This window comes from Rhinoderma darwinii, chromosome 2, assembly GCF_050947455.1.
Source record: "Rhinoderma darwinii isolate aRhiDar2 chromosome 2, aRhiDar2.hap1, whole genome shotgun sequence".
NCBI lineage: Eukaryota > Metazoa > Chordata > Amphibia > Anura > Rhinodermatidae > Rhinoderma > Rhinoderma darwinii.
This window is the reverse complement of record NC_134688.1, coordinates 421,889,611-421,902,890: the sequence shown is the minus strand read 5'-3', so window position 1 is coordinate 421,902,890 and position 13,280 is coordinate 421,889,611. Positions and strand designations below refer to the sequence as shown.

Genomic DNA, 13,280 nt, shown 5'->3' with positions numbered 1-13,280 from the left:
AAGCCACACACACACTGTGCCCCCTGTAGGGAGTGCCACACGCTGTGACCCGTGTAGACAGTGTCACAGAGTGCTCCCTGTAAATAGTGCCACCCAAGGCCCGCTGTAGAAAGTGACACACGGTACCCCCTGTAAATAGTACTACACACAGTGCCCCTTGTAGATAGTGTATCACAATGCCCCTGTAAAAAGTGGCACACTGTGCCCTCTGTAAAAAGTTACAGTACTCCCTGAAGAACATGACCCTGTACCTCCTGTAAATAGTGCCACACTTCCCCCTGAAAATAGTGTCATACAGGGCCCCTGTAAATAGTGTCACACAGTCCCCCCCGTGTAGATAGTGGCACACTGTGTCCCTGTAGATAGTGTCATACATTGTGCCCCTGTAGAAAATGCCACACAGTGTCCCCTGTAGAAAATGCCACACAGCGGTCTCTGAAGAAAATGCCACACAGTGCCCACTGTAGAAGATGTCAGAGTGCACCCTGTAGAAAGTGCTACACAGTTCCTCTTGTAGATAGTGCCACACTGCTACCTGTAGATAGTGTCACACACAGTGCCCCATGTAGATGGTGTCACATGCAGTGCTCACTGTAGATAATGTCACACACAATGTGACCTATCGATAGTGCCACACAGTGACCCTTGTAGCTAGTGTCACACACAGTGCCCCCTGTAGTGTCACACACTACCCTCTGTAGACAGTCACACAGCGCCCCCTGTAGTTAGTGCCACACAGTGCCTCTTGTAGACAGTGTCACATGCAGTGCCCGCTTTAGTGTCACACACAGTGCCCCCTGTAGATAGTGCCACACAGTGCCCCTTGTAGACAGTGTCACACACAGTGCCCCCTGTAGATAGTGACTCCAGACACCTACGTTCTCCACTGCCCTGGGTCCTTGTAGTGTGCTCCGGGCACCATTGCTCTGGATTCTGACGCCTTCCACCGTCAGTATGTAGAGTGCGACAGCATCTGGACGCTGAGTGCAGAAGAGGACCGGGCCTTCTGTGCCAATGAGTGCCTCCATCACTGATGGAAGAGGTCATTGGAAAATTGCGTCCCCTCAGTGTGGCTGGCCCCTCCTACCGGCCATGGCTGGTAGCATGACATCATTTCTGTCGTCGGGGAGGAGGTTTAGAATGTATTGTCCAAATACATGTCAATTTAAAAATGAAGGAACTCTGCATATGAACTTGATTACAAATTCCCTACAATTTTGTGTCTACAGCTCTTATGCAGATCTATGCATCTCCATGGTAACAAACGACAAAAAAACCCTGTGTAGTCTGAACCTGCAATAATACTTTCTTTTATTTGTCCCCTACTTTTTGCCAATATACATTGTAGGGGAGCAGATGAAAGTATGCATTACTGCAGGATCAGACTACACAGGGTTTGTTTTTTTCTGCTAACATGGAGATGCATAGATCTGCATAGGAGCTGCAGACACAAAACGATAGCAAAAGTTTTTAATCAAGACTTCTTGCAAATTTGCTTCATTTTTTGTTTTAGATGCATTCTAACAATAAAATCGTGTAGTCGTGTCAATGACACATTATAACGACCTGCTACTATTTGTGGAGGTTGTGAAAAGGTCATAAAGTGCGATGTGTACATAAAAGAGACTTCTACACTGGATAAATATCGTTCATGACAACCCCCCTCCTCCTTCCGATTAAAAAAATAAAAAGTCATGAGCTCATCACTCTGCGGCAGAGCAGCAGACAACGGGTCCTGTACACGTCACGTAGTAGCGGCCAATCCGTGTCCCTGTCACATGTAAATGAGCAGTGCGCCCGCATTACTGGGAATAGATCATAATCCCTTCAGCATCCTAGGAATCTCACCCGAAGGCTCCTCTGCCGACCACCCGGATTTTCTTGTATTTCTCCATCTTGAAGCCCCCCGGCACAAACTTCCCACCGTCTCCATGGTTACACTTCCGGATAACCGTACGGAAGCTTGTGGGGGACAAACTAAAAATAGTAACGCGATTGTCCGTCTGATGTGGATGGAACTATGAGGACAGTGTACGCGTGAGGCTGCCTGTACTGTGTATTGTGCTGTGTTACACTGTGTATTGTATGTCCACATAGCAATGATCTACTGTAGAAGGCTTCCCCTACACCCAGCTAATAGCTTTCTCCTCTTTCTTGACAGCCGGGTGCCAACCAATGTGGCCTCTATATAACAGTTTTCATAGGAACTGTCACCCTGTTTCTTTATAGTCCTGAATGGACAATCTGTCTGGTAATGAACCATTATGGGACTGGGTCAGTTTAGCAGTGGTGCAGGCTGTTTGGAAGATGAGCTTGGAACTATTGAAGGCGTGAAGTCCTACGGACAAGATGGGGACAATATGGACTATGTGATGTGGATAATGGGCAGTAAGGGAGAGGATGATTGGGGCATGATAGATGGATAATCAGCTTCACCCACATGAAGAACACTAAGCGACTACCCTCTCACTACTCCTATGTTGCCCCACTTCAAGTTGCGATCCCCTTTCCACCTTATAATGTGCCCCATGGCAATGACTCCCTGATTGCTCCACCCTTTCTCTTGGGCACTTATCTCTCTTATTTTCTCCTTTTGCTCTCACTCTGTATCCTGGGCACCTTTCTCTCATATTCTCCCTGTTTGCTCACACACTTTCTCATGGGCACCTCTTTCTCCTTGTCTCCCCTTTTGTCCTTGCCCTTTCTCCACGGCACCTCTTTCCTATTCTGTCTGTTTGCTCCCACCCTTTCTCCTGGGCACCTCTCCTAGTCTTCCCATGTGCTCCCACCCTTTCTCCTGGGCACCTCTCTCTCCTAGTCTTCCCATGTGCTCCCACCCTTTCTCCTGGGCACCTCTCTCTCCTAGTCTTCCCATGTGCTCCCACCCTTTCTCCTGGACACCTCTCTCCTAGTCTTCCCATGTGCTCCCACCCTTTCTCCTGGGCACCTCTCCTAGTCTTCCCATGTGTTCCCACCCTTTCTCCTGGGCACCTCTCTCTCCTAGTCTTCCCATGTGTTCCCACCCTTTCTCCTGGGCACCTCTCTCTCCTATTCTTCCCATTTGTTCCAACTCTTTCTCCTGGGCACCTCTCTCTCCTATTTTACCCGTTTGCTCCCACCCTTTCTTCTGGGCACCTCTTTCTCCTATTCTTCACATTTGTTCCCACCCTTTCTTCTGGGCACCTCTCCCCTATTCTTCCTATTTGTTCCCACCCATACTCCTGGGTACCTATCTCTCCTATTCTCTCCGTTTGCTCCCACCCTTTCTCCTGGGAACCTCTGTCTCCTATTCTCCTACACTCTCTCCTGGGCACCCAAATCCCCCTTTCCTATTCAGGACTACCTCTCAACTTTTTTTTTTTAAACATTATGTCCTACCTGCCACAGTTTTCTTTTATTGACTTCTGTGGGAAAAACAGTGCTATAGGGCTAAAATAACACCAACATACACAAATAATACCATAGCTGGTAGCATGAGATCAAGCCTGTCAGAGAGGAAGTTTACAGTTGTAGGGATGATTTTGGGGAAAGACCCAAAATAGCGTAGGCTCGGGGGACCATTGCCCTTTTGCTCATGCTATAATCTGACCTCCTCCTCCCTGATTAATACCATTGCATTGCCATTCTATGCACAATACATATACTCAAGTAGTGGCAGGGAAGTTATGTAGAAATATACACATCCTAATTTTCATGAATTGTCATTCATCATCAGTTGCAAGCCCAGGAACTGAAAATAAATAGAAACTGTCAAATGATGTTTAAATATCACCGGGATGTTGAATAGCTGTTTATGTAAAAATGTTCAATTCTAAAAAGATAAAACTTTGGAAACCCTTATAGTAAATAGAAAGTTTATGGGCATAACTTCTGATCTGAAGCAAAATAGGACAGCGGCAGGGAATTATAATGTAAGGATATGTAGTAGCACCCCTCTCTTGCCCTCCAGTATCCAGATGCCTTGGCGGCCCATATCACAATGCACTAAAGCCTTTACCCAGCTGGTGGGTGACGTCACTGGATCACCACCAGAAAGCAAAGATATGACAATATCACCCACTAGCAGTGGCACCTATCGCTTTGCAATGGCCTAAGAGTATATTTTGGCCACTGCTTATCAAGAATAATTGGATTGCTTCGGTGGTCTGAATGACTGGGTCTACAATTCTCAGAAACTAATACCGGGGGGAAAGACGAATGGAATCCATTCCTGTTTCTTGATGTCATGTCTTATCCTGAACTCTGTCGTCACTAGGACTATTGCTGGACTATTTCTTCATTATATGGCTTTGCCAATTAAGTGATGATAGGATTTGGGGATAAGCTGGACTGTGGGCACCAGGCATTATAAAATAGTGATTGTGAAAGGCAGGATTTCCACAAGAATTTCCATGGAGGGGGTAAGTTGAGCAAACCAGATCACAATGCTGAATCCTTATCTATTCATTCCTGAACTAGTTAAATACCAGTTTTATTACCCGTGAACGGTTGCACAGTGTGACGACATGCGGCTACTTTTTAATTGCCTTGACTAGTTTTTAGTAATTAGCTCCTGCCACCAGGGTATTTACAGACATTTACAATACGTGTGTGTGCCCTGAGGGGGGAGGGGCAGCACTGAGTTTTATACACAATACAAAAAGTGTCCCTTTGTACTTTTAACAGGCGCTGCTTGACGCCTGATTCCATACACAGAGCCGGTTAGCCTGCTGGAGACCTTCACTTCAAACAGGAGCCACCGGCCCTGGCCGGTGGGCAGAAGCTAAGTAGTCACCCTTCATTCCATCACATCATCAAAGCAGTAATAAGGTATTAATCACCACTCTGTCCTGACCTCCCACATGATCTCTGATGAACATCTTATGGATCTAGTAGATAGTGCCCAATTCTTACCAAAGGATAATGGTATTTATATTAGTATTACTGGAGGGTAATTCCGACTCCTATGAATCATTATATTGTAGCCTTAGTTAACCTTACCAAGATCACAATACTCCGAGGAGCTTGTTTCACATGAACGAAATATCGCACAAAATATTTGGCTTGGCAGAACCCAAATATGTTATTATAAAAACACCACCCAGATTGTGGAAAACGGCAGTCTCTTCATACATACAATATGTGGATGTATGAACACAATAAGATAAGTAAATGGTGTCATTCTATAATTTAATAGGACATGTCACATGTCAACTCCTTTTAAAATGAACACAGGACAGTGCACAGGTCATCTGAGGACATCAAATTGTGAAGGCCCTTTTACACGGGTCAATGATTGGAAAAAGGAACGTAGCTACGAACGCTTGTTCCTGATCTTGTCATTTGGAAACGGCAACGATCAGCCGATGAACCAGCAAATGCTTGTTCATCGGCTGATCGCTTTTATGTGGCAAAAAAACTGGTTGCTTGTCGGTAGCCCATCTCCCTATGTAGACAAGGAGATGTGCTGCTCCCGACATGATGCAAATGCATGGGGACGAATGATCGTAGTATTGATTTTTCGTCCCATACATTATTGATCCTTGCTCTTTGTGAATGGAGCTAACGAACGCCGATTGAGGTGCTATTTAGTTGATCAGCATTCATTTTTTCCGGCCAGTATCGGACCATGTAAAAGCAGCTTAAGGGTAAGCTCACACGTGGCGTAAATACGGTGGATTTTTTGCAACAGATTTTGTTGTGTAAAATCCGCTAGATAATACAGTAGCAGCAAATCAAAACCCGCAACAAATAGCAGATGTTGCGATTTTTGCAGCGGAAAAGCTGTGATTCTGCTACAAAAATCACAACTCACAAGGAATCTTATACTTACCCAGAATTTTGTTTTTCTTCATCCTATGTGACCACAGCAGCCAGTCACAGGCTACAGTGGTCTTATGGGATAAAACATCATCCCAGGAGGCCGGCCTGCAGGACGGCAGAGGGACGCATCGCCATGGCTACGTAAGTATGAAACTTTTAGTTTTATGTGCCGTTTTCCGCAGCGGACATTCCGTCCGAAAAAACTGCACCACAATTTGGTGCGGTTTTTCGGCTGGAATTCCCTGCTGCGCCCAGGGCGGATACGCTGTGTGCTTTTACGCAGCGTATCCGCCCTGTGTGAACATAGCCTAAAGCTTCTTTTAGACGAGCAGATATTTGCCGTGAAAACGAGAGGCGAACAACGATACAGCACGTCGATTGGCGCTCGTTAGCTCCATTAACAAGGAATATTCGTCGGTAATGTATGGGGCCGAATGACTGTTAGGCCTCATTTACACGAGCGTGTGCGTTTTGCGCGCGCAAAAAACGCTGCGTTTTGCGCGCGCAAAAGGCACTTGGCAGCTCCGTGTGTCATCCGTGTATGATGCGCGGCTGCGTGATTTTCGCGCAGCCGCCATCATAGAGATGAGGCTAGTCGACGCCCGTCACTGTCCAAGGTGCTGAAAGAGCTAACTGATCGGCAGTAACTCTTTCAGCACCCTCGACAGTGAATGCCGATCACAATATACACCAACCTGTGAATAAAAAAAGATGTTCAAACTTACCATGAACTGCCTGCTTCCTCCAGTCCGGTGTCCCGGCCGTTGCCTTGGTGACGCGTCCCTCTCTCGTCATCCGGCCCCACCTCCCAGGATGACGCCGCAGTCCATGAGACCGCTGCAGCCTGTGATTGGCTGCAGCCTGTGCTTGGCCTGTGATTGGCTGCAGCTGTCACTTGGACTTAACTGTCATCCCGGGAGGTCGGACCGGAGTTATCGGTAAGTCAGAACGTCTTTTTTTTTTTACAGGTTCATGGATTTTCGGAGCGGAAGTCACTGTCCATGGTGCTGAACCAGTTTAACGCTTTCAGCACCGTGGACAGAGACTGTCTCCTGACGTCGCGTACCCGAACATTTTTTACCGGTTTCGGTGAAAACGAGTTTTGCCGAACCCGGTGAAGTTCGGTGCGCTCATCTCTAATTTGACACTCCGTTTGGATGTTTGTAACCAGAAAAGCACGTGGTGCTTTTCTGTTTACATTCAGGAGTTTGACAGCTCTTGCGTGATTTTCGCGCATGCAACGCAGGACCGTCAGTGTGGCATGCGTTGTTTTCACGCACCCATTGAAGTCAATGGGTGCGTGTTGCGTGAAAAACGCAAGAATATAGAACATGTCGTGAGTTTTACGCAACGCACTCACGCTGCGCAAAATTCACGCATCGTCTAAACAGCCCCATAGACTATTATAGGTGCGTACGACACGCGTGAAAAGCACGCGCGTCGCACGCGCGTATAATACGCTCGTGTAAATGAGGCCTTACTGTGACATTTGTGTTGGCAACACAATAATTAACCCACTGCGCAGTGACAAGTGACTTGGTCAGACCTTCCCAATATGTCCATTAAATGCTTATGGAGAAACGTATGCGTTTTTAAATATTTATGCATTTTTACAAAGTGTTTCAGGCGTTGTTCACATCTGAATTGGAGGCACCAATAGGATCAGATCAGGACAAAAATGGCAGACAAAATATCGTAGCATGCTGGGTTATGTTTTCTGGTGAAAAGACGGAGACCACAACGGGAATCTGACTGAACCCATTAAAGTCAATGATTTCTGTCCGGCGCCATTGGTGACCGTCATGCACTGGTTCTGGCACTTCTGTGATTTTCATTGTTCTGCTCTATTGACGGAGCAGTACAACAGAAAGACCGAACGCAGTGTGAACGAAGTCTAAAGGCCCTTTTACACTGGCCAATTATCAGGCAGACAAGCGTTCACAGAACACTCTTTGCCGATAATTGCCCTTTGTAAACAGGGCAGTGATCAGCAGATGAATGAGCAAACACTCTTTAAAGAGGCTCTGTCACCAGATTTTGCAGCCCCTATCTGCTATTGCAGCAGATCGGCGCTGCAATGTAGATTACAGTAACGTTTTTATTTTTAAAAAACGAGCATTTTTGAATGAGTGGATGATACTTCTCGTCAGAACGCCCAGCTAGTAAAAGTATTAAAAACGCCCCAATGTACGCACCTAATACACGCCCAGTTGGACTTTTACTTTTAAACACGCCCACTTGGACTTTTGCAAGCCTCATTTGCATAACTACAAAAATGGTCATAACTTGGCCAAAAATGCTCGTTTTTTAAAAATAAAAACGTTACTGTAATCTACATTGCAGCGCCTATCTGCTGCAATAGCAGATAGGGGCTGCAAAATCTGGTGACAGAGCCTCTTTAAGTATTTTTCTTGTATTTTCAAAAGAAACGCATCTGAAATGTTTGAAATAGCAGGTCTAAACAAGAAATTCAAAGAGACAATTTTAAATACACCAGATTTATTAGGAGAGCCATACGGTCCCCTCATATTTCAATTGTGCAAATAAATATGCCATTATTAATAAATGTTTTCATTCAAAACCTGTTCAGACCTAGTCCCATTTGTAAAGCTATGTTCACACGGGGCAGACACGCTGCGTAAAATCACACAGCGTATTCGCCCTGGGCACCACTGGGAATTCCAAAGAAAAAACCATACCAAATTGTGGTGCAGTTTTTCGGCCAGAATGTCTGCTGCGGAAAACTACACATAAAAAAAAAAGTTTCATACTTCTGTAGCCATGGCAACACGTCCCTCTGACATCCTGCGGGCCGGTCTCCTTGGATGACGTTTCATCCCATGTGATCGCTGCAGCCTGTGATTGGCTGCAGCAGTCACATAGGATGAAATGTCATCCCAGAAGGTTGGCCTGGATGAAGAAGCACAGAAAAAAACGCGGCGTTTTGCGTGCGCAAAAGGCACTTAACAGCTGCGTGTGTCATCAGTGTATGATGCGCGGCTGCGAGATTTTCTCGCAGCCGCCATCATTTTGACACTCCGTTTGGATGGTTGTAAACAGAAAAGCACGTGGTGCTTTTCTGTTTACATTCAGAGAATGACAGCTGTTGCGCGAACCACGCAGTTCGCACGGAAGTGCTTCCGTGCGACCTGCGTGGTTTTCACGCACCCATTGACTTCAATGGGTGCGTGATGCGCGAAAAATGGGAAAATATAGAACATGTCGTGAGTTTTACGCAGCGGACTCACGCTGCGCAAAACTCACGGACTGTCTGCACTGGCCCATAGACTTGTATAGGTCCGTGCGACCCGTGTGAAAAGCACGCGCGTCGCACGGACGTATATCACGGTCGTATATCACGGTCATGTAAATGATGCCTAAGGGACAAACATGTGAATGGTTTAATTTGAAGGCACTGATAACAAAGGTACTTTGTCCACATAAAACCTGGCACCTCCTTATCATCTTCAATAATGAGTCACGCTGTGTATCTTTCTACCTAGCAGTGTCCATGGCTCCAGTACCCATGAAACTTGTAAACATTCCACACATAACTGTCTACAATGCAATCCTGATCAGCTGATCCTTAAAGATTGACAGGAGTATTTATGTAAGAAGAACAGGTAATCAAGACTACACAAGAAGACTATTCTACTGCCACCTAGTGGCTGGACATATGTAAGATGAACTTTGGTCATGGTAATAATCAGATATAAGTGCAAGAACTTGGAATGGCGTAGTATGGAGCAACTTTAATGATTTTATTAGGGGATTACATTACATAGTTAATAATTCATTAATATAATGTTATTACTAGAATTACACATATATATATATATATATATATATATATATATATGAAATTATGAGAAAATATCACTTCTGGGAAATCCACATTCGCAGTGTAGTTCCTCATGTGCTGTCTTGAGCAGTTTACAGCAGCCTGTATCCTGTCAATAAAACTGCAGACACCGGCTGTTCTGATCCACTATCACTAATGCCTGTGTGAGTACAGTACAGAATACATTCAGGGCACACAGGGCAGAGAGGCTGACTACTTTTTTTTTAATAAAGTTTTTTAATTTATGCGACTCTTGACTTGTGCCAGGTTTAACCCCTTAATGACCGCCAATATGTGTTTTCACGGCGGTCATTAAGGGTACTTTTGCCACAGCGCCGCCTGTTCATAGGGCTGTGACAAACCTGCCTGTTTGACCCCTTAGATGCTGCGGTCAAAGGTTGATGATGGTTTTAGAGGGAGGGGGATCCCACTGTAACCCCATCAGCACCCTACCGACACTATTGCGAGTTGCGAATGGATTCCATGGCAGACGGGGGCCTAACAAAAGCCCCCAGGTCTGCCATCAGTGTTTGCCTATCAGGCCCTGCCAGATGTAGTGTCTAATAGATGCCTGTCAGTTTTACACTCACAAGCATGATACACTGGAATACAGAAGTATTGTAGTGTACTATAAAAGCAATCAAATGATCGCATAGTAAAGTCCCCTAGCGGTACTAAAAAAAAAAGTAAAAAATAGTTTTATAAAGTTTATAATAAATAAATGAAAAATCCCAAGTAAAAAAAAAAGAAACACCCACTTTTTCCACTTACAAAATGCTTTATTATGAAAAAAAGTAAAATAAAAAAAGCTACACACAATTGGTATTGCCGCATCCATAATGACCCAAACTATAAAACTATTGTTATTTAACCCGCACAATGAATGGCGTAAAAAATGTAATAAAAAAACAAGTGCTGTTTTCTGTCCATCTTGCCTTCCAAAAAATGCAACAAAAAGTGATCAAAAAGGCGTACATATCAATAAAAACTACAAGTCGTCCTGCAAAAAATAAGCTCTCATACAGCTATGTCGGTGGAAAAATAAAAAAGTTACGGCTCTTAGAATATGGCGACACAAAAACAAATACATTGACAGAAAAAGTGTTTTTATTGTGTATAAAGAGTAAAACAAAAAAAAACTATATACATTTGATATCGCCACAATCGTAACGACCCTCAAAATAAGGTTATGTTATTTATACCACACAGCAAATGGTGTAAATTTAAGACGCAAAAAAGAATGGCAAAATGTAAGGTTTATTTCCATTAGGCCGGATTCACATGAGTGCGTGCGTTTTGCACGCGCAAAAAACGCAGCGTTTTGCGCGTGCAAAAGGTCCATAAAAGCTCCGTGTGTCAGCATCATATAATGCGTGGCTGCATAATTTTCGCGCAGCCGCCATGATTATGACACTCTGTTTTTATGTTTGTAAACAGAAAAGCACTTGGTGCTTTTCTGTTTTCATTCATAGTTTTGACTGCTGTAGCGCGCATCACGCGCGGCACACGGAAGTGCGTCCGTGTGCCATGCGCGGTTTTCACTCACCCATTGACTTCAATGGGTGCGTGATGCGCGAAAAACGGGCAAATATAGGACATGTCTTGAGTTTTACGCAGCGGACATACGCTGCGTGAAAATCACGGACAGTCTGAACGGCCCCATTGACTAACATAGGTCCGTGCGACTCGCGTGAAAATCGCGCACGTTGCACGGACGTATTATACGTTCGTCTGAATAAGCCCTTACCATGTTACTTCAGCAAGTGGGGGCAACTGCGGGCGGAGTTTTACATTACAGGGTCAGAGTTACTGGGTCATGCCCACGACAAAAATTTGCCAGGATTGTCCCGGTAAATTTGGGGCACTTGGCCAGTATGTACATCTGGCAGGTTTATAAGACTGCATACCTTTTCTTGACGGTATTGAAAAAATGTGGGCTGCAGAACTTTTCAAAATAAATGTATATGTCAAAGGATATGTAAACCTTTGAAAGGCATTTATTTATTTATTTTTTAAAATAATGATAAAGAGGTCAATTAGTGTGATTGGTGCAACTTTCTAATTTGTTTTTATTAAAAATTCTTTGAACTTTTTGAGATACAACTGCTCTGTATACCGTACAGAGCACTTGTATCTTTCGCTAAGACCTGAATCCGTCAGTCCCGCGGACCTGCGGGTTTCAGTGTCAGCCTGAGACGCAGGATCCACCTGTAATCGATCACATCTAAGTTATATTGCATCAGTATTTGAAAGCCATAACCAGGAGTAGAATCTACATGGAGAAAGTGTATTGGATATATTTGCACCTCTTGGACCCACTCCTGGTTTTGGCTTACAAATACTGTTACCAAATATTGACCAAAGTACTGCCATGTGAAAGAGGCCTGAGGCTATATTCACATGTGGCAGATTTGTTGCAGAAAATTCTGCAACTGAAAAAATCTATCCCTAAGATCTAAATGAGGCATGTAAAAACACATGCACATGCGTAGAAATAGCCGCAAAAGCATAAAACAGATTTTTTTAGTTACAAAAATTCCTGAAAACTAATCTGCTGTCTGTGAACATACCCTAAGGGTATGTTCACACGCTTAGCAAAAAACGTCTGAACATACGGAGCTGTTCTCAAAGGAAAACAGCTCCTGATTTTCAGAAGTTTTTTAAGCAAACTCGTGTTTTTCGCAGCGTTTTTTACGGCCGTTTTTGAAGATGTTTTTCTATAGAGTCAATGAAAAACAGCTCAAGAAGTGTCATGCACTTCTTTTTTGCGGCCGATTTTTTACGCAGCCGTTCTTCAGAACGGCCGTGTAAAAAAGCGCCCCGTCGGAACAGAACACCGTTTTTCCCATTGAAATCAACGGGCAGATGTTTGGAGGCATTCTGCTTCCGATTTTTCAGCCGTTTGCGGCCCGAAAAACGACCGAAAATAAGCTGTGTGAACATACCCTAAATGTTGTCCAGAGGCCAAGAACACTGTGGTTCAGAGACACGCAGGACCCGCTTTCACTGACCCCGTCAGTCCCGTAGACCTGAAGGGTCCAGAGACCTGAAGGATTCAGAGAACAATACAGCTGCTCTGTATAGAGAATACAGAGCAGCTGTATCTCAAAAAGTAAAAATAACTTTCAATAAAAGTTAATTAGAAAGTTGCAACAAACACACTAACTGACATTTATATATATATATATATATATATATATATATATATATATATATATATATATATATATATATATAAATCACTTTCAGGGGTTTACATAGCCTTTAATCAATAAATTATATGTACCCCAAAGTGGTGCCTTTAAAAAATACAACTCACACGGCTATGTAACTAAAAAAGTTATGGCTTTTGAAATACAACAATAAAAAAATGGAGAAAATCGCTCCGCCATTGAGGTTTAAATTAGGGTGGTCACTAAAGGGTTAAATCATCCTGTAAATATATTTTGTGCTGATAAATAAAGGAGCTACAGCAAATGCATATTGGAGAAGCAACATGGCCATTGATCCTGGGGCATCATCTAGTGGTTATCAGAAGAACTGACTGTAAATTCCTGTGGGTATATATATATATATATATATATATATATATATATATATATATATATATATATATATATATAAAGCACAAAATCAG

General features: G+C 43.8%; 1 protein-coding gene and 1 long non-coding RNA gene across 8 annotated transcripts in view; one reads left to right on the top strand and one right to left on the bottom strand.

Annotated features, from left to right (window-relative positions):
- Positions 1-1,961, bottom strand: part of NEK8 (NIMA related kinase 8) — a 234,362-nt gene extending 232,401 nt beyond the window's left edge. For 3 of the 6 annotated variants that reach the window (XR_012881570.1, XR_012881571.1, XM_075854279.1), the window contains exon 1: positions 1,849-1,960. Coding sequence is in view for 4 of the 6 variants with exons in the window: in XM_075854279.1 (XP_075710394.1) it covers positions 1,849-1,895 (47 nt within the window). In the remaining 2 variants the exon portion in view is untranslated. Of the gene's footprint in view, positions 1-1,848 lie in introns of all 6 variants that reach the window. The other 3 variants (XM_075854281.1, XM_075854280.1, XM_075854282.1) reach the window with 1 other exon arrangement.
- Positions 1,854-13,280, top strand: part of LOC142743488 (uncharacterized) — a 37,874-nt gene continuing 26,447 nt past the window's right edge. For both annotated transcript variants that reach the window (XR_012881574.1, XR_012881573.1), the window contains exons 1-3: positions 1,854-2,031; positions 4,666-4,809; positions 9,306-9,425. This is a non-coding gene — a long non-coding RNA (uncharacterized LOC142743488). The remainder of the gene's footprint in view (positions 2,032-4,665; positions 4,810-9,305; positions 9,426-13,280) is intronic.